The following is a 20431-nucleotide window of genomic DNA, read 5'->3' on the forward strand; positions in this document are numbered from 1 at the left end:
GATATACTTTGAAGGTGGAGTTGACAGGGCTTGCCACTAAATACCAAGAGAAGATTTCAATAACAGTTCTTTTTTTTAAAATTTTTTTATTTTAATAAGCATATAATGTATTTTTATCCCAGGGGTACAGGTCTGTGAATCGCCAGGTTTACACATTTCACAGCACTCATCATAGCACATACCCTCCCCAGTGTCCATTTCCCCACCACCCTCTCCCTCAATAACAGTTCTTAATAGTCTTGGCTTCAGCAGTTGGGAAGAAGGTGGGGTATTTACTGAGATGGTAAAGACTGGATGAAAGATCAGGTTTGAGAAGAATAATCAAATCTTCCATTTCTACCCAGTTAACTTTAAGATACCCTTTAGATACAGAAACGGTGATCAAGTTGTTAATGGTAAGAAAATTTAGAACTTCAAGGAGAGGCAAATACTGAAAATAGAGAATGAAATCATACATATGCAGTTATTTATTTTTTTCTTTTTTAAGCAACTGAGACTGGACAAAACTACTCAAGAGAATATAGTATGGATAATAGAGGAAGAAGTGGATACAGGATAGAATCTAGACCTATGCCAAGATTTAATACAACTAGAGCCATTAAGGCAGCTAGAAAACTCAAGTCTAACTCCCCAGCATCTTCTGTGTGAGTAGACGGAGAGCAGCGCAAATTATTAGCTCTCTGCCAAAAGAAAGGAAGATGTTTCCTCTCTCAACTTAGCTGTGGAGCAGAAACGATATGGCTATCTTTAAAAAGTACAGGATAGATCATGATATGCCATAACATGGCATTTTTAACATACCATACAATCTTTCAAGAGTGTTGGCTATTATAGTTCTTTAAATTAAACATTTAGTAGAAATAGGAAGAAGAGACATGGCATCCAGCGGCGGCAATTCTAATCCAAGGCCTGGTGAAAAATACTGACCATTACTACATCTACAATTTGAAATCAAAACTATTTCAAGTGGAATTAAGTGATTATGGAAAACAACAAAGGAAAAAAAAACAACCCTGGATGCTAGGCTTTATCTGACACCTATAAGCTATACAACCATGGCCCCTTTCACTTCCTTAATTTCTGAGGTGGTTTTCTATTTGATGAAATGTTTACAATAGACAGGACCTTCCTCTCTGCCTTGGCAGGGCTGTTGCGAAGATCAAAATTAAAGAAATCTATTAACTGTAAAGTCCCACAAAATTTTCTTCAGCTGCTTGACTTGTCTTTCTACCATTGACTGCTTCATCATCCTGATACTAAATACCAATTTTCATGTACTCAATCCTTAACAGAAAAGAATACCCAAACTAAATTTTGAAATTTCATTAAGAACAAAACACCGAATACTAATGAAAACCCATTAAAGCCTCTGCCCAATTCCTGTAAGGTTTCAAAATTGTATTACACCAATTTAAAGTCATATGAGGTGGCCACCCTTCTGGGTAATATCTGACAATGTCAAAGTGACTACTGATATGGTGTCTAAAGATAATCACCGACCAGAGTACTGAGAACATATACATCAAGTATTTCTTCACTTGCCACAACAGTAGCATGGCTGCCTGTGCTGCACTACAGGATTACAAAAATGTAAGATGCTTTTACACTTTCCAAAGTTCTTTCTTATTCCTCAGTCTACCTAAATGACCTAGCAGTTCTCCAGGTAGACAAGACAGATATAAGCTTGTCTTAGGAGAAAAATATGTTCAAATCATTTTGAGGCATAACTTAAAGTATATTTCAGGCGCCCAATTTTATTTTGGTGTTAATACATCATGTTACATAAATTTTACACTTTAAATTACTCAAAAGTTCTGCTAAATCTCCTTCTAAATAAGTAACACATTCAAGTTTGAAAATATTCCTCACAGAAACTGTACATTAGCTTCATTCTAAGTCTTATGAGGAAGAATCCTTTACCAACTAAATTATATCTCCCACTCACAAAAGTAGATGTGGCAATGATAATCACTTTGTAGAATCTTAATTATACTAAATGAATCTATTATGTAGTACCTGAGAATTGTTTACAAAGTCTCTTGATCCTACTTCACCAATTTTGACAGAGGACACTATGATCAAACCACTTGGTTTTCAGTACTAATAATACTCTATCAACTATTAATACTATTATTAATGGCTCAGGAACTAATTACATCAATTGAAAATGATTAATATTTTTAAAACACAGGTTTTAAAGGGTCACCTTAGAGATGTCAGCAAATGTTTCCTAAGCTTTCAAAATACAGATGAGATTAAGGTTAAATGTAACTTAAAAGAAGTAACCTTATGAATAAGATCAACATTAAATTGATGTGGTTAAAAAAAAGTGCTGAATCGGGGATCAGATGAATTTACTGTATAATAAAGTCCTAGAAAATCATAAATAGTTTGAGAAAATTAATGACGGGAAGCAAAAGATCAAGACTTCTGAACCAAACCAAGATTAGATCAAAACATTTATTTTTTTTGTGTTACAAAAACAAAAATAAATCCCAGCAGGTAATGAAATAAACTTTTTTTTTTTTTTTTTTTTAAGGTGTCCCATCCTGGGTTCTCTGACTTAGAATTTAGTACAGTTCAAGTTTAGGTTGCTTCAACAATTCTTCTGGATGCTATGAGGTCTCCATCTTATAACCATGTTTCTCTAGTTCAGCTCTATAATAAAACACAAAAGAACAACATCACTGGACATTCTTTATGATAAATTAAAGAAACAATGTTTTTAGAAATACAATTAATAAAACAATGAGCTAAGCCTAGGCACAAATATAAAATACTACCAAGTAGCTTTTACTTTACACCCTTAAAAGAAATCTGTGCAAGAAGGAAGGTGAATGTGAATAAACATTAATGCTAATAAAATTCTGTTTTCCCATTAGTAAACCTAATTTTATATTCCTTAATTTTCTGATAAATCTATTTAAGGAAAAAATGTGAGAGATTAACTACTATCTTCCAAACATCTTTGAAATACCATACAAATGTCCTGTTCCTAATATTTAAAGAAATTTCAAGAATTATCAACCATATGGCTAAGAACACAAGACATCTGCTATCAAATTTTTAGGAATTTTATACTCCTAATAGGTATTACTGCTATTTACACATAAAGAATAAACAGAATGCTTTCCATATTGACATATATCTATTGCTCTAACCCAGACAAAAGTTATTAAATTTAAAAGTACATGGGACTTGGGGCGCCTGGGTGGCTCAGTGGGCTAAGCCTCTGCCTTCGGGTCAGGTCATGATCTCAGGGTCCTGGGATCGAGCCTCACATTGGGCTCTCTGCTCAGCGGGGAGCCTGCTTCCCCCTCTTTCTCTCTGCCTGCCTCTCTGCCTACTTGTGATCTCTCTCTCTGTCAAATAAAAAAAATAAAATCTTAAAAAAAAAAAAGTACATGGGACTTATTCTGCATTAACTATATGTAGACAAAACATATATAGTAAGTTATAAAATACTAAACAAGATTTTACTTTAAAAAATTTTAAATGTGTATTAAAGACCTCAAAAATTTATAAATATATACCCAATATATACAAATATATATTGTAAATACACAACATAAATTTAATTTATATTTCATATAAATTTACTTATATTTATAAATTTATATTTTATATAAATATAGATATTTTATAATTTAAGTAATTTATTCAACCTGAACTTTCAGTCATCCTTATATACTGCAACTTTTCATCTGCTTTGCGTAAAACAGATGCACAAAAAAGTTTAGCTCTATAGTCAATTTCAGCTAAACTACTACTCCAAGTATCATCAGTAACTTCTCTGCCACAATTCAATTTTATAGAAGTGTACAACAAAATTATTTTAGGGCCAAAGTATGATAAAACACTGTATAAATGTAAAGTATGATTAATGTGCCCCACGCCATTATATCTAGTAAGATAAACTGACATTTGTTCTCAAGTATAATTTAGCTTGGACACTATCACACTATCCAATGTAAACACAACACAAAAAAACACATGTAGGAATGATGTATATTTACTATTCATTTACCCAAATGTCACTAAAATATTTACATTTATAATACAAACACGGATCTAAAGTCCACGAATAATATTAAATCCAGAGATTATTCAGAAAAAACATTTTTATCTTCTGCTCAGGTATAGAGGATAGTATGGGCTAGTGGTAAATCACCCCCTTAGTAGTCAAAAGATCAGCCCAAGTTTCTGACACTGCTCCTTCCTTTGCTAAATTTAACCAAAATGCTTCCTTTGCTTCCCCCACCCCCAACCTTTTCCAGGAGATTAAATAAAGATTTTATCTGTTCTTCATGTTTTCTACTTAAAAAGGAAATAATTTTAAAAGTTTCTTAATAGTCTTCTGCCACCTTTAACAGAATCAATGTAGGTTATCCACATTCTCTTATTCTACAGCAACAACAAAAATCCTGGAAAGTCAGCCTACAATGTAGTTAACAGGTACACCAAATCTGTCCAGGTTCGCACCTGCCTTCCTGAAAGGAAGTAGTTACTAATTACATTTGTAAATTATTAATACACACAAAGGAGAATATGATATGCTTCTCTATTTTTAGAGAAGATGAAAAGGTTTTTTGCTAGAATTTAGGACATATAAAAAATCAAAAGGAAAAACAAATCGAGGTACTAAGTACAAAACACAAAATTATACAATCTAATCTATACAATCTAACAAAGAGATGAGAAAGAAATCCAACACAATTGGAACAGTATCACAGGACACATATAGTGACTATACACTATCTGAAACAAAAACAGCACCTTTCCTTTTTCAGAAAAAACAGAAAGACAAATAGCCACTGGTAGGTTTGAAAACCCCCTTATTATTCAAGAAACTACTCTGCTATAGGACAGTGGCTATATTTGACATGGAAATCAGAACAATATTGGCTTCTTGGATTTTTTTATGTAACATGTGATGCAAGGTCAGGAAAACTAATCCCACCCATTTCTACTGAATGTGTCTCTAAATAACTCCAAGAAGAACTAAGAGTCATTGTTTTTGCTGCTTCTGATTATTTGTTTCTCTATGACTTTTAGTTACTTGGAGATACAGGTGGCCTTTTTCTACTTCTACTTGTTATAGGTATTTATAGATTATTCTACTTCTTATAGGTATTTACGTGAAAGAGAAAAACATGGAAAGCGGAAAGCTAAGACATGTAGCTAATAAAAGGCAGATTCAGAGTTGGAACCCAGGGAATCAGAATGACTCTAGAAAATGTACTGCCTCTCCAAAGCTAGGGATTAGGACCCATTTACAATATCAGAACACAGTAAAATATGTTCTTTACTATGGTTTATAAATATCACATTAAGGACCTCTAGATGTTTTACAAAGACTAAGAAGAACATCTTTGCAGAGCTAGTTAATCAGGACAACTTTTTAAAAGCAAAGATAAAAATATTATCTGATACTGCAATGTCCAATACAGGAATCACATATGGCTATTTATTAAAATTAGATAAGATGAAAAATTCAGTCCATCAGCTGCACTAGCTACATTTCAATGTGCTCAAGAGCCATATGTGGCTTCTGTACTGGATAGGGCAGCTTATGAAACATTTCCATCAATATAAGAAGTTCTATTTTGTAGTGCTGATGAGATGTATCTATCCACATGTGGAAAAAAAACTCATGACTCAAACAGGAAAATAAAAAGAAAAATCTTATTCACGAATAGAGGTATCAAAATTTATACTCTCATAGAAATCCACAAACATAAAGGCAGAACACAAAAGAGAACATAAGCACTGTGTAAGTGTATTATAAAAACAACAGGCCACAAATAATATATGAACAATGCTCTACTTCCAAGCTAGAAAAAAGGCAAGATGCAGTAGTGGCAAGAAATCCAATTATCAATGTATTTACTACTAAAAGTCTCCTGGTAAGATCACTGTATTTAATAACGTCTTTAAAAAATTTATTTATTTATTTATTTTGAGAGAGCAAGCACAAGCACGCACACATGAGCAGGGAGAGAGGCAGAGGGAGAGTGGAGAACCTGAATGTGGGGCTCAATCCCAGGACCCTGGGATCATAACCTGAGCCAAAGGCTGACACTTAACTGACTGAGCCACCCAGGCGACCCAGTATTTAATAACGTCTTAGTTGAATTTTTTAAGAGAAAAGTGCTATTTTCTGACTTTAGAAAGATAAAAAAGAAAAACATTTTGAAGAAATTTAATTTATGAATAGCAAAGGAAGAAAACTCATTTAGCTTCAACCTGAAAAGTTTTAAGATAACAGAAGAGAAAAAAAATTGATAAATGATTAAGAACTCAGAATAGGGATCAACAGAGCCGGAAGGCCTGAAAATATTCTAAGAGTATAATGTGATTCTAGTGAGGGAAGAAAGAGGGGGATGCCTATTGGGGGGGGGAAAAAAAAAAAGAAAAGGTAGTAGGGTGTTGTTCTCTGATGTTGCTCAGTTTTAAAATATGAACCAAAAACTAATGCAAAAAGTGGCAAGAACTTATACACACAGAATTTAACCCCAGAATGGACTGAGAGCTATAGAAAGAACAAAAAAGGCTGAGAGCCATATATGAATAAAGAAGAATGAGAATAGATGCAATGCTTGGATCAAAATCCTAAAATATCTTTAGAATGTAGGGTTTTTGAGCCCGTGAAAAATGCAGTATAGAACAAAAGGTACTGCATCATTAAATTTATTATAAAACATCTCTTTTGAACATATGTACTAGACTAGAAAATTAGAAGACTGCAGTAGAACTGCTAGATCTTGATTTGAGCAAAGTATGACAGTTTATTTAGATAACTCTGTGGCCAAGACAGATACATATGGGTTGAATCAAAATAAAATTAGGGAGGGAAGAATTATCTCTACAACAAATGGTACTGGTATAACAAAAGAATGAAGTTGGATTCATTTCAAACCATGTACAAAAATTAATTTGAAATGGATCTTAGACCTAAATGTAAGAACTAAAATTCTAAAACTGTTAGAAGAAAATATGTGGATAAATTTTCCTTGAATTTGGCAATAAATTCTTAAAAAGTAGATAAACTGGACTTCATCTGAATTAAAAACTTGTGTACAAAGAACAGTATGAGGAAAATGAAAAGAGAAGAAAGCAGAATGAGAGAAAATATCTGCAAATAATAGGTCTGATAAGGGCTTAGTACTCAGAATATATAAAGAACTCTGACAACTCAACAACAAAAAGAATATCAACCCAACTTAAAAATGGGCAGAGGACTTGACTAGATTATTTCTTGAAAGAAGATATACAAATTGTCAACAAATACACAAAAAGGGCTCTTCATTAGTCATTAGGGAAATGCAAATCAAAACCACAGTGAGATACCAATCCACACCCACTAGGATGGTTATAATAAAAAAAGAATAAAATTTGGTGAGAACGTGGACAATTTAGAACCTTCATACACTACTGGTAGAAATGTAAAATTGTGCAGCTGCTGTGGAAAACAATTTGGCAGTTCCTCAAAAAGTTAAAGAGAATTATGATATGACCCAGAAATTCCACTCTTAGGATTATATCCCCAAAGCTGGAAATAGGTATTCAAACAAAAACGTGTTCATGAATGCTCATAGTAACAGTTCACAGTAGTCAAAAGCTGAAAACAACCCAAATGCCCATCAACTGATGAATGGATAAACAAACTGTGGCATATCATACAATGAAATATTATTCAGCCATTAAAAGAAACAACGTACTGATACATGCTGTGGCATGGATGAAAGGTGAGAACATTATGCTAACTGTAAGAAACCAGACACACGAGATCACTTATTGTATGATTCCGTTTTTGTGACTTATCTAAAACAGGCAAATCTATAGACAGAAAATTAGTAGTTGCCAGAGGCCAGGAAAAGAAGAATGCAGAGTGACTGCTTAACAGGTATGGTGTTTCCTTTTAGAGTGAAAGAAATGCTTTGGAATTACATAGAGATGATGGCTGCAGAACACTGTGAATATACAAAATGCTACTGAATTATACACTAAATGATTAGTTTTGTGATATATGAATTTTACTTCAATCAATCATATTAGGTAAAATTGCACATGAATATGAAAAAGTACACTCCCATCACCCCAATCTCCTTTCCAGTTTGAGAATCACCAATCTTTTGGGTCCTGGCATTCTGGTTCTAATTTCTGCTGAGTTATTCAACATTGGTGGAAAATTAACGTTGATAGAATTAAACTCACAAAAATAAAAAATAGCAAATATGCTTCTATTTAACTACCTTTGTAAAGAAACTAGAAAGAATAAAAGTTCTACGCAATTACACAAAGTATTCATGTTTAGAAACACAGATGAAGGTAGTAGGTTTTCCTTTTCATAATTCAAAAATGTATTTCAAAGATTAATGATCTTTTAAAGAGGTCAATTATCATATGTAAGTTACATATTCCATCTTTACAATTAATACTAAGCTATATAAAATCTGACTTAAAACTTACCGTAACTGATTGGAGAAGTCATCCTCTACATTGTCATCATCCCAATTATCCTCCCAGACATGTGCATCTTCATCTTCATCTAAACCAGCCCAGTCTAAAAACAGAAACAGATGCTGTCTAAATACTTCTCACATGTTATTTCCATAAATACAAAACTTCAGAAAGTTTGCCTCTTAAGACACAATTCAAAACATCTAATACCATATCTATAAGAAATGTTAACCTTCCCCTTTAAATCTCAATTTATGCTGTCTTGTTCTCTCAATTCTTGAATTTGCAGATAATCTAAAGCAGAAGTTAATACAAAAAAATTCTATTTGCCATGAAAATGTATTATAATTTCAGGAGGATATTTACTTTCCTGATTTTTACCTTGGGCTAATTTTTATAAGGTCTATTTCACAATCTTCCAAAATACAGCACCAATGATGTGAAAATAAACTGAGGAGAAACTGCGAAACATAAAAAATGATAACTCATACATAAATAAAAAATGGACCAAATTACAAGCATCACTAACATTTGCCTATCATCAATAGAAAATTTTTAAAGGGAGGACAAATATAGATATGTACAAAGAGGAATGCTACAGTTTTTAGTTTTCTCAATTTCCTTTTTTGCTTCCTTCCCTTTTGACGATGGGGAGAAGGGTTAAATTTTAGCTTTTGTTTAGAATACTCAGAAAATCTATGAAACTAACATCTCCTTCCCTACTACCTCAGACATTCGCATTATCATTTCTTACCTATACAATGGCAATATTCTTCTATCAGGCTCTTCTTGCTTCTACTCTCTTGATCCTGATAAAAATCTAGCCTCCTGGGTTATAACGTCATTATATATTCTTCTTTTTTTTTTAAATGTCATCAAACCATCCCAGAAGAGAGTTTATGCATACTCTGTTGTCCTACTTAAGATGCACTGCCTGCTATAATCTTGACAAAACTTTATTACAAAAAAATTGTATGATTTTGCATAATGTATTTGTTTTAAAACAAGTATTTTAATTATTTAAATTTAAATCCACTGGGATGATTCACTCATGTTAGTCATGCAGCTTCAAGTACTCTCTTATACACATTTCCCCCTTGTAAAAAATAACAGTGAAGAGCAAGTCAAGATCTTCGTTTTTATTCAGTCCTAACTTTACTTCACATTTTGAAATTGCTTAAAATTTTCTATTCATCAAACATATGCTGTTCTTCATTTCTTTGTCTTTCTGCCATCTTTCGAACCTATTACTTGGCCTAACATACTTAATTAAAATACCTTAATTAGTTAAAATACCATTCCCCATTAAAAGGAACTATAGATCCCTGAAGAAATGGCTGATATCAGATCTGGAATAAGGAAGTTAACAGGTAAGTTTGGGATTCCTTTTTATAAACATGTCAGAAGGTACTAAAACTGGCTTAAAGTTGTTTCTACTGGCCAATTCTGGAACAACTTTAGAATCACAAAGAATGACATACTGAATTAAATGAAAAAAACCCGTGAGTCCATAGCAGTATTTTGGGGGATGGGTTGTTGGGAAGGGGATGCTCTTTACAATTCCCAGGTACATAAATGCAGAAAGAATGACAGAATTAGAAAATCACCATTTTGCAACCCTCAGTACAATTCAGGCAAGGATTAACAATGGATACTAAAACTACTGAGTGAAAAATAGCTGAAACTACACAAGACTATGTACTTATTAAATGAGGGGAAAATTGGAAAGATCTGGAAATCACAGTCTTAATCAATGATTGCACTTAACATCACCAATAAATTTTGACAACTTGACATGTATCTTTTGACGTAATGCAGTGAGAAATAAACATCACCTATGTAGTATTCACTCAAAATGCCGGCCTTTAATCTAATCATGAAGGAAATACCAGGCAAATCCAGAATGTGAAATTCTTTATAACTGGTATCTTCAAATAAGTTAATGTCATAAAAAACAAACAAACAAAAAAGAAAAAAAAGGAAGGGGCTGTACTGGATTGGGGAAAAAAGTGATGAGACATTTTCTACACAGTTGGTAAAGTCTGGATATGGACTCTGTATCTGGATGACACTGAATTAATGTTAAGTTTTTTTTTTTTTTTAAGATTTTATTTATTTATTTGACAGAGAGAGATCACAAGTAGGCAGAGAGACAGGCAGAGAGAGAGGGCGGGGGAAGCAGGCTCCCGCTGAGCAGAGAGCCCGATGCGGGACTCGATCCCAGGACCCTGAGATCATGACCTGAGCCGAAGGCAGAGGCTTAACCCACTGAGCCACCCAGGTGCCCCTAATGTTAAGTTTCTTAAACATGGTTGTAAAACTGGTTTAGAGGAATATGTCCCCCACTAAGACATGCATGCTAAAATATGTAAGAGTTGTGTCATTTTGTCAACAGTTTATTCACAGGTGGTTCTCAAATATATTTGATATATATCATACATATTTCTATCATATATGATACAAGTAGAGTAAACAGGGCAAAATATTAGCAACTGATAATCCTTAGGTATTTGCTGCCTTTTTTTAACTGACGCACAACTGACATATAACATTGCATTAGTTTCAGGTATACAATATAATGATTCAATAATTGTGTATTTTGCAAAATGATGACCACAGTAAGTATACTTACATCCATCACCACACATAGTTACAAAATTTTTTGTGATGAGTAATTTTGAGAGATTTACTCTCTTAGCAACTTTTAAATATGCAATACAGTATTATTAACTATAGTCACCATGCTATATACAGTACATTCCCATGACTTATTTATTTTGTAACTGGAAGTTTGTACCTTTTGACCCCTCATCCATTTTGCTCAGCCCCACCTTGTCCTCATTTTTAATACTTTTCTATAGGGTTGAAAGTTTCAAAATTAAAAGGTGGGAAAAGTAGTTTTTAAAAAAATCACTTTGGGGGCATCTGGGTGGCTCAGTGGGTTAAGCCTCTGCCTTCGGCTCAGGTCATGATCTCGGAGTCCTGGGATCCAGCCGGGCATTGGGCTCTGTGCTCAGTGGGGAGCCTGCTTCCCCCTCTTTCTCTGCCTGCCTCTCCGCCTACTTGTGATCTCTCTCTGTGTCAAATAAAAGAAAGAAAAAAAAATGACTTTGGAAATCAACTCTGGAAGCCTTCCCTATGCCCATCTCCTCTTCCTTACCCTCAGAGATTAGGACCCCTCTTTTGTGTCTATCTCTATTACAGCAATTACATACTGTACAACCATAATGATCAGTTTATTTGTCTATGTCCATTACTGGGGTCTGAGCTCCCTAACAATTAATAACCCTGTGTTATTTACCTTCGTATTCTTAAACTACAAACAGTACCTAGCATCATGCACAACAAATGGCTATGAAAAATAAAACTCTAAATCAGACCTTGTATATTGTTGTATAACCCCTTCCCCACCCAAAACAGTAAAGTTATACTCTCTCTTCAGTATGTCTTAGCCTAAGTTTCACCTTAGTAATTACTTATTAGAGACATGGCTAAGAACATTTCAACTTGAAGACAAAAATAATAAAATGTATGATTTAGGTTTTTCTTGTAATGTACATATAAATTAAAATCTATTCAACAATTGTTTATAATATGGGTATATTACTCATTATGTTATATACTAACAAAAATTTCTGAATGCAATACATGTCATCATCATGATTTAAGAATAGAAGAAAGTACGTCTATTTATCTGGTCCCCCAAGACAGAAACTTAGGAGGCATCTTAACTACTTTTTCTCCTTCAACTACCATAAACACTCCTTATGACCCTTCCATTTCAACTCCCAATTATCTCCAGAATAAGTCTCCCCTTCCCTATTCTTACTGCCACTTATTAATTTAGGGTTATTCCCTTCATAAATATTACTGTAGTCTTCTTTTTGTCCCCTCCTCCCCAGTGGTACACAGTTTATACCATTCCACCACCGATGCCTAAAATGCAACTGCCATTTCTGTCCATTACTATTCAAAACCAACAGGATGGAACCACATTTTATTAAATCTGCAACTCTGATATGATTAGCTGAGTGCTGGGCACACCACAGACACTCAATAAAACACTGGGTAAATGGACTATACTTCTCAAGTGCCCTCTGCGCGGTCAATCTCAAGAAAACAGAGGCCAGTGTGATCTCAGTAAAGCCAAGAGCATCTATTTCAACACAGAAGAGATCAATAAGCTCATGTATTATGAACTGGTAATGTAAAATTCTCAATTATACTTGAGAATGTTTTTGAGAATAGTGATAACTTCACCCAATGCTCCCCAAGGAAAAATCATGGGGGAAACTTAAGACCCTAGTGCCTGAAAACATGAAAAAGTTTCTCTTAGGCAATTTATTTCAGGTTGTTAAGAAGCTCAGTTAAATGTATACCCAACTTTAGGGCACCTGGCTAGCTCATTTGGTAGAACATGTGATTTTTTCTTTAAAAAAAAAAAAAAAAAAATTTATTTATTTATTTGCGAGATGGAAAGAGCAAGAAAGATCACAAGCAGGGGGAGTGGCAGAGGGAGAAGCAGACTCCCTGCTGAGGAGGGAGCTCGATGAGATCCCAGCACCCTAAGATCATGACCTGAGCCAAAGGCAGACACTTAACCCACTGAGCTACCCAGGCACGCCAGAGCATGCAATTCTTGATCTCTGAGTCATGAGTTCAAACTCCATCATGGGTGTAGAGCTTACTTAAAACACACACACACAGGGGTGCCTGGGTGGCTCAGTGGTTAAAGCCTCTGCCTTCAGCTTGGGTCATGATCCCAGGGTCCTGGGATCGAGCCCCGCATCGGGCTCTCTGCTCGGCTCGGCAGGGAGCCTGCTTCCTCTCTCTGCCTGCTTGTGATCTGTGTCAAATAAATAAATAAAATCTTAAAAAAAACAAACACACAAACACACACACAATGTATATCCATCTTTAATTATTGGATATAGGGCAGTGAATGTATATTCATTAATAAAAGCTCTCAATAATCAAAAGTATTTTTACACAAATAAATTTTCTTGTACCTCTTAGCATATTATTCTCAAGCAGAGAATACTATAATTACCTAAATTCAAATCCTAACTATTCTCTGAGGTCTTTAACAACAATAATACTTAACAGCAGTATTAATTATATCTCAACTGACTGGGCTAGAAATAGCCTTACATTTCCTATAGTACCTTGCAACTCAAACTGGAAATTTTTATTCTGTTTGTGAAACTAACTGTATTTTATCATGAGTAGATTAAGACATTAAAAAAATTGGGGAACCACATTAAGGATTTCCCTTAGTCTGTGGAAGTGTGATTAGAAAGCTACTGCAACCCATTTTTATTTTTGATTTTTTAAAGATTTTATTCATCTATATGAGAGAAAAAGAGTGCGCACGAGCAGGGGAAGGGGCTGAAGGAGAAGCAGACTCCCGCTGAGCAGGGAGCCCGATGTAGGAGTCAATCCCAGGACCCTGGAATCATGACCCGAGCTGAAGGCAGATGCTTAACCAACTGAGCCACCAAGGCACCCAAACCATTTTTACACACACACACACACACATGCACTCCAAAGCTAAAATAAACTGAGAGAAAAATATTTTGCACCTTTATAGACCAGAAAAGTGACTTAGTTAAGTCAAGAGTTAATCATCAGGTACTGGGATAAAATAGTACTGTTAATTCTCATATTGCCATTGCAATCAATAATAAACTGTTCATTATATACGTTATAATGTTATGAATAAACTTTTTATTCTTCTAAGAGGGAAATCTCAGAAAGTAAGGTATTCTAAGGGAAATATAAAGGGGCAGAAACTGCAATGTTAAGGACATGAGAGGAACATTCAGTAAAGATGGTACTGGGTGTAGCTAAGATAAATTTTTAAATTAAAAAGGAGCCTCATTTCAAACAGTAGATATATTTCTCTACAATACTGAATGATTTTCATTTTTTTTTAAAGATTTTATTTATTTATTTGACAGACAGAGATCACAAGTAGGCAGAGAGGCAGGCAGAGAGAGAGGAGGAAGCAGGCTCCCTGCTGAGCAGAAAGCCCGCTGCGGGGCTCGATCCCAGGACCCTGGGATCATGACCTGAGCTGAAGGCAGAGGCTTTAACCCACTGAGCCACCCAGGTGCCCCATGATTTTCATTTTAAAATTAAAACTAAATAAAGCACTTCAAATAATCTCAAATTTAACTTTTATAGAAATTTGTATTCTTGTATGTTGAACTTGTACTGGGACAACTAAATTCATAATTCATTTTATGGCAAGTGAACACTGACTATATGCATTCATTCACATCCTTTCCAGTCTTACTATAACCTATAGTTCCATAACTACCTAATAGTATTAATGGACAGTTTAGGATTTTATGATTCTTGTGCTAATTGCACACACTAAGGCCTTTCAGTATAAAAAATCCACATAAAACTAACTATATCATTACACTGCAATGTAGCAAGATATGACTTTACACTTCAAGTTTTTTATAAAATGTCTAAGATGAAGTACTGTTTAAAATCATAGAATTTTAGAGAAACCCTTGGAGATCACTGCACATCATACCCTCCTTCATTTGAAAACCACCACCATTACCACTACTTTAAAACAAAGAAGGTAAAGATTGTTTACAAGAAAATATTTAACTTTTTCTACCAATATTTCAAAATCCTAGACTTTAAACATTGATATCTGTATTGAGCCAAGAAACAGGAATCGCTAAATTAAGTGTTTATTTTACTTTAAGCATTCTTCATAAAGATATCTAATGGGGTGTAATGTTCCACAAAATAATCTGAATATATTAAGACTGGATAATATGTTCTTGAGTAAAGGGGGTGATATAACTAAGTAACAACTGAACTGTTTTAAAGTTCTAAGACACAAAGTCTCTTACCAGCCTACAACACTTCTAATTACACATAACCAAGTTATTTCTATCTATACTACTCCCTAATAAACAATAATGTGTCAAAAGATTTAAGTTAGAAATATAAAATAAAAGAATATTTATTTCACATTTCTCTGCTAATCTTATAGGCCTACCCTTTCAAGAAGAGTAAAAACACAGTTTTCCCCCCTGCCCCAGGAACTTTTAATCTTACTATGACTTGATTCAAATGTTGATTTCAGTACTGTTATTATTTGATGTCATTCAAATGTCTTCAAGCTGGCTTTTAACTCAAGAATTTTTAACTAAAGAGACTAAAAAAACAAAAACAAAAAACAAAAAATCAAACTTGTTAATACCTATTCAACTTCCTCAGAGAATCACCAATAAGAAACAACAGATTCAATAACTTGTTTTATAGAAGTTCCTAATTCTTAACTCTACATAGGATAGAAAAAGTCAAAATTCTTAACATGAAAGATACTAGTTTGAACAGTGTCTTAAAAACTTAAAGAGTGGTACAAGTTTGGGTTTAAAAAGTTGAATTCCGGGGTGCATGAGTAGCTCAGTTGTTAAGTGTCTCCCTTCAGCTCAGATCATGATCCCAAGGTTCTGGGACTGAGAGCCCCATATAACACTCCCTGCTCAGCAGGGACCCTGCTTCTCCCTTTCTCGCTCCCCCCCATGCTTGTGTTCCTCCTCTCACTATCTCTGTCATAAATAAATAAAATCTTAAAAAAAAAAAAAAGGTGAATTCTGATGATAATTTAGCATACAGATAAAGTATCTCTCCCTCCTTTAAAAACCATCTTGTGGGGACGCCTGGGTGGCTCAGTTGGTTAAGCAGCTGCCTTCGGCTCAGGTCATAATCCCAGCGTCCTGGGATCAAGTCCCACATCAGGCTCCTTGCTCCGCGGGGAGCCTGCTTCTCCCTCTGCCTCTGCCTACCACTCTGTCTGCCTGTGCTTGCTCGCTCTCTCTCTAACAAATAAATAAAAAAAAAAAAAAAAAAAAAAAAAAAAAACCATCTTGTGCTATTTCAATGGCAAGGAAAGGAAAAAGAAGGTAAAAATAAAGTAAAAAAAAAAAAAAAAGGAAAGCAGCTCATGAGGGTTGGGCACGACAGTACTGTGAGCAAAATTTTAGGTAGAATACACACAAAAAAATTCATAATGATAGTTCTGTATTTCTTTAGTAGTACTATACAGTACTTTATAATTATGATACTATTGAGTATACAAAGATACAAATTTAGAAAAGCTGGTTAAATTCTTCACAAATCATCATATGAAATTCAATGTATTACTCTTTAACCTTAATGCCTTATCTTAGGAGTTAGACACACTGAACTCCGTATGACGTGAACAGACACACTGAACTAGCCTTCCAATTATCACAGGTGAAGAATCCAATATATAACCTCTTGAATTACACCTTATTAAGCACTTTAAATTATTTAACAAAAGCACCAATGAAGAAATATGTGTTCATTCACACTGACAAACGGGAATCCATAATCTATTTTAGGTGGAAACTTGAAAGATTTTATTAACAAATGTACTGAACATATTATGTAAAAAGTTTAAGTGATAAGGTAAAATAACACCCAAGTATTATTTCCAAACACTTATAAATCCTCCATACTGTACATACATTACATTATATATAAATTACAATATATGTATACTCATACTAAGTGAATGTGTAAATTAAAAAGCAATGATGTTGTAATCTCCAGTATCTGGCATTTCTTGCAATATATCCCTGATTTGTGTTTTAATTTTCAATTGTAACTCTAAACTGATAACTATGCAATTTTATTTAATCACTCCTTTTTAAAGCCTTAAACCCAAATATAGTTTTGAAAAGGGCAAAATAATAAAATGAAACAAAGGATACTTGATTCATGTCTAATGCTTTCCTTTAATACATAGCTGACTTTATAAAGTATATACTTTATCTTCAACACTAAGTGCATTGCCAGGATTGTGATTAATCATTTAAATAACCACAGCTGTGTTTACTTCAGTGTGCAGGCCTCCAGATGTGTACTGGTAAAAAAAAAAATTACCATATTTTAAGAAGAATTGGAAGTAACCAGTAACAGATGCCTAATACATAAGTTTCTAGGAATTCTAGAAAATTATTTAAGACTTTTCCCCAGATACGGCTTTGTTCACATTTGCCAGTGAGAATTATATCTGTGACTAGCCTTAAGTTTCACAAATCTGAACCATCAAAGATCCCACATACTTCTTCTAAGTATCACCTTGACATTTAAGTAGGGGAAAGGGTTTTCTCTCAACTTAGTATTTTTGAAATTACTCTCCCCACTCTCCAATACACATTCCAAAATTTCCCCACAAGTATGAAGAATACTATTTGAAGAAATGCGAAGAAGAAATTCTAGTTATATTAAACAGAGTTGCAAATGCCTTATTCTATACCAATGTGTAGGAGCATTAAATTTTCATTTAATCCTTAATAGTAAAGCTACCCTGAGTATAAACAAACTAATCTTCAACAAAGTGTCTTCAAATAAAAATTGTGCATTTATATGCAGAACATTATATGAAGAAAAATATTTTAAAAAACAAATGGAAGTTTGAAAAATTCTTAATTGTACACTTACCATCACAGGTAAGTATACAGAGAACTACCTACCATCATAGGTAAGTGAAAGAGAACAGCAACAGTTACAAAATCATCACTCTGCTCATGAATTCAACAATGAAGGCACACTAAATCTAGTCATTTTGAGATAAATATACATGTCCCTGCTTAAACTGTATAAAATAGATTAAAACAAAAATTTAAGTTTTACAGGCTATCATGATACAAAAACAACTATACCCTAGAGATCTAATGTCTACTCAATAGCTTAAAAATCAGTACCTAGCATAGCACCATAATATTACTGTATTTTCTCCAATAAGGACCAAAAATGTCAGTGAGGAACTTTAGACCAACCAACCAAATGCAAGTCATAAAAGATGTTGCTACCAGACTACTGGTAAGCTTTCAGTTATTTGTGGTCAGCAGTCTGAAAGAGGCTCAAAATAAGCTAAATAATCATTTATAATTTTTCATACATTTTAAAAGAAGGAAATTCAAACACAATTCCTTTCATCGATAATTTAAAAATACACGCCTCTGGGAGAATGGTTCCACAATAAAGTCATGCTGACTTTGCTTCTCTTTATTAGCGCTTAGAGTTTTTCTCTGTACTTTTATAAAATTGCCAAAAGCCATTACGCTCATTTTTTGCAAGCCCTCATGCCCACACTTGTCGCAATTCCCTCATTCTGATCCTCCATATGAATGAGTTAAGATGCGAACCTGTCTTCCACTAGACATGCAAGTGCAAAATCACAACCTCCAATTTCTTATTCCCAACAGTCCTTATCAAACCAGTTGCCAAAGCTCACTTGTTATTCTTGTGTCACTCTCTTCACTTCTTTCCTAACAACCACCTTTCTCAGGCCCTTAATCCTCAGCTAAGCTATTTCAACATTTTGCTAATCAGCTTCCCTGACTCAGTCTCTTTTCTATCTTTCCAAATTAATTTAGCTGAGTTGATCTTAAACTACCTACAGCTTAAAGGAGGCCCACACATATCAAACAAACAAACAAAAAAATCTACTTCTCATGTATCCAAGGATAAAGTCCAAACCGGACTTTTGGTTTAAAATTTTCCAATATTAGGCCCCAAACTACCTGCATTTACAACCACTATTTCATAGTCAAATAAAACACACGTATTCTTTTTTCACCTCCAAGTTTCTACTCTTTTCCCCTTCTTTTAGAAACCCTTGTTCTACACTTCTATCTTTTGAAAGCTTTGTTCAAATGTTGCTATCTCACCTTGTACAGAACTGGAAATAATTTCCCCTTCTTTTCAACCTGTTAGTTACACTTTACTACCAGTTGTCTAATTCCCTGCCCTCCCTATCCCGGGCCCCACCACTGGAAGCAAACTCAATGAAATCTTACCCAGAAGCCCAACAGATAAAGATAAGCAAAAGCAAAATTGCTGATTTCACTGGGGATATTGAGGGAAGGGCTTAGAGCTCCACCTCCCAAGATAAGCACCTCCAAAATACTAAAAACCTCAAGCTTACTATGAAAATCACTGTGCCCTGACTCCGTGGTATTTCTAAGTTCAAAGGTAAGTATAACCTAAGGAGTCAAATTTGCCTCAGTACAGCATCTAGTTAACTGTGACTTGGTAAATTACCAAATTTTGCAGAGCCCCAAGCATAAAACCTTTATAAATCTGCTATGTGAATTAAATGAGACCATGTATCTAAAGCACTTACTATTGATAAATGGCAGCTAACATCATTCTCTATGCACCATTCACTGCCAGATTTATAGGAAGCACTCAACAAATACATATTGAATGAATAAATCATTTATTATGCACCAATCACCTCACAGGAACTTGAGGAGTAAGGAAAGTAAGAAGGAAAACATGTTCCAGAATAAAGACAATACTATTTCTACCAAACATTACATGTACACAACACAGGAAAAAAATATATTTGGTGAACTTTTAATACTTCACACAACACAACACCACAACTTTTAATACTTCACACAAACACAACACAGGAAAAAAATATATTTGGTGAACTTTTAATACTTCACACAACACAACAACACAACTTTTAATACTTCACACGAACACAACACAGGAAAAAAATATATTTGGTGAACTTTTAGTACTTCACAAGAGTTTAAATATAGTCTTTGAAACTTTTATTTTCCCCTCAATGTTTTCAACAATTCATCACATCTTTCACCGAGTGATGTTTAACAACAATCCAGTAATAATGTTAAATAATGAAGTTGCAATTGCTTCCTGCTTGTTTATTCTATAGGATCAGTGAAACAGCTAATCCAAATAGTTTTTCGAAGTAATTTTTACTGTTTAATATCCTGGAGCACACCTCTCACTAAATCCTCCCAAGCGCATATATATATATATATATTTTTTTTTTTAATAATTTTTAAAAGATTTTATTTATTTGTCAGACAGAGCGAGCACAAAGCAGAGAGAATGGCAGGCAAAGAGAGAAGCAAGCTCCCCACTG

The 20431-nt window shown here is 34.1% G+C and overlaps 1 protein-coding gene across 1 annotated transcript in view; it reads right to left on the reverse strand.

Annotated features, from left to right (window-relative positions):
• Window positions 1-99: 99 nt before the first annotated feature.
• Window positions 100-20431, reverse strand: part of SEM1 (SEM1 26S proteasome subunit) — a 28491-nt gene continuing 8159 nt past the window's right edge. Inside the window, exons 2-3 of the mRNA XM_080818412.1 lie at window positions 8473-8566; window positions 100-2658 (exon numbers count right to left, since the gene is read on the reverse strand). Of these exons, the coding sequence (XP_080674538.1) occupies window positions 2616-2658; window positions 8473-8566 (137 nt within the window). The 3' untranslated portion in view covers window positions 100-2615. The remainder of the gene's footprint in view (window positions 2659-8472; window positions 8567-20431) is intronic.

Source organism: Martes martes (assembly GCF_963455335.1).
Source record: "Martes martes genome assembly, chromosome: 11".
In the NCBI taxonomy this organism is placed as follows: Eukaryota; Metazoa; Chordata; class Mammalia; order Carnivora; family Mustelidae; genus Martes; species Martes martes.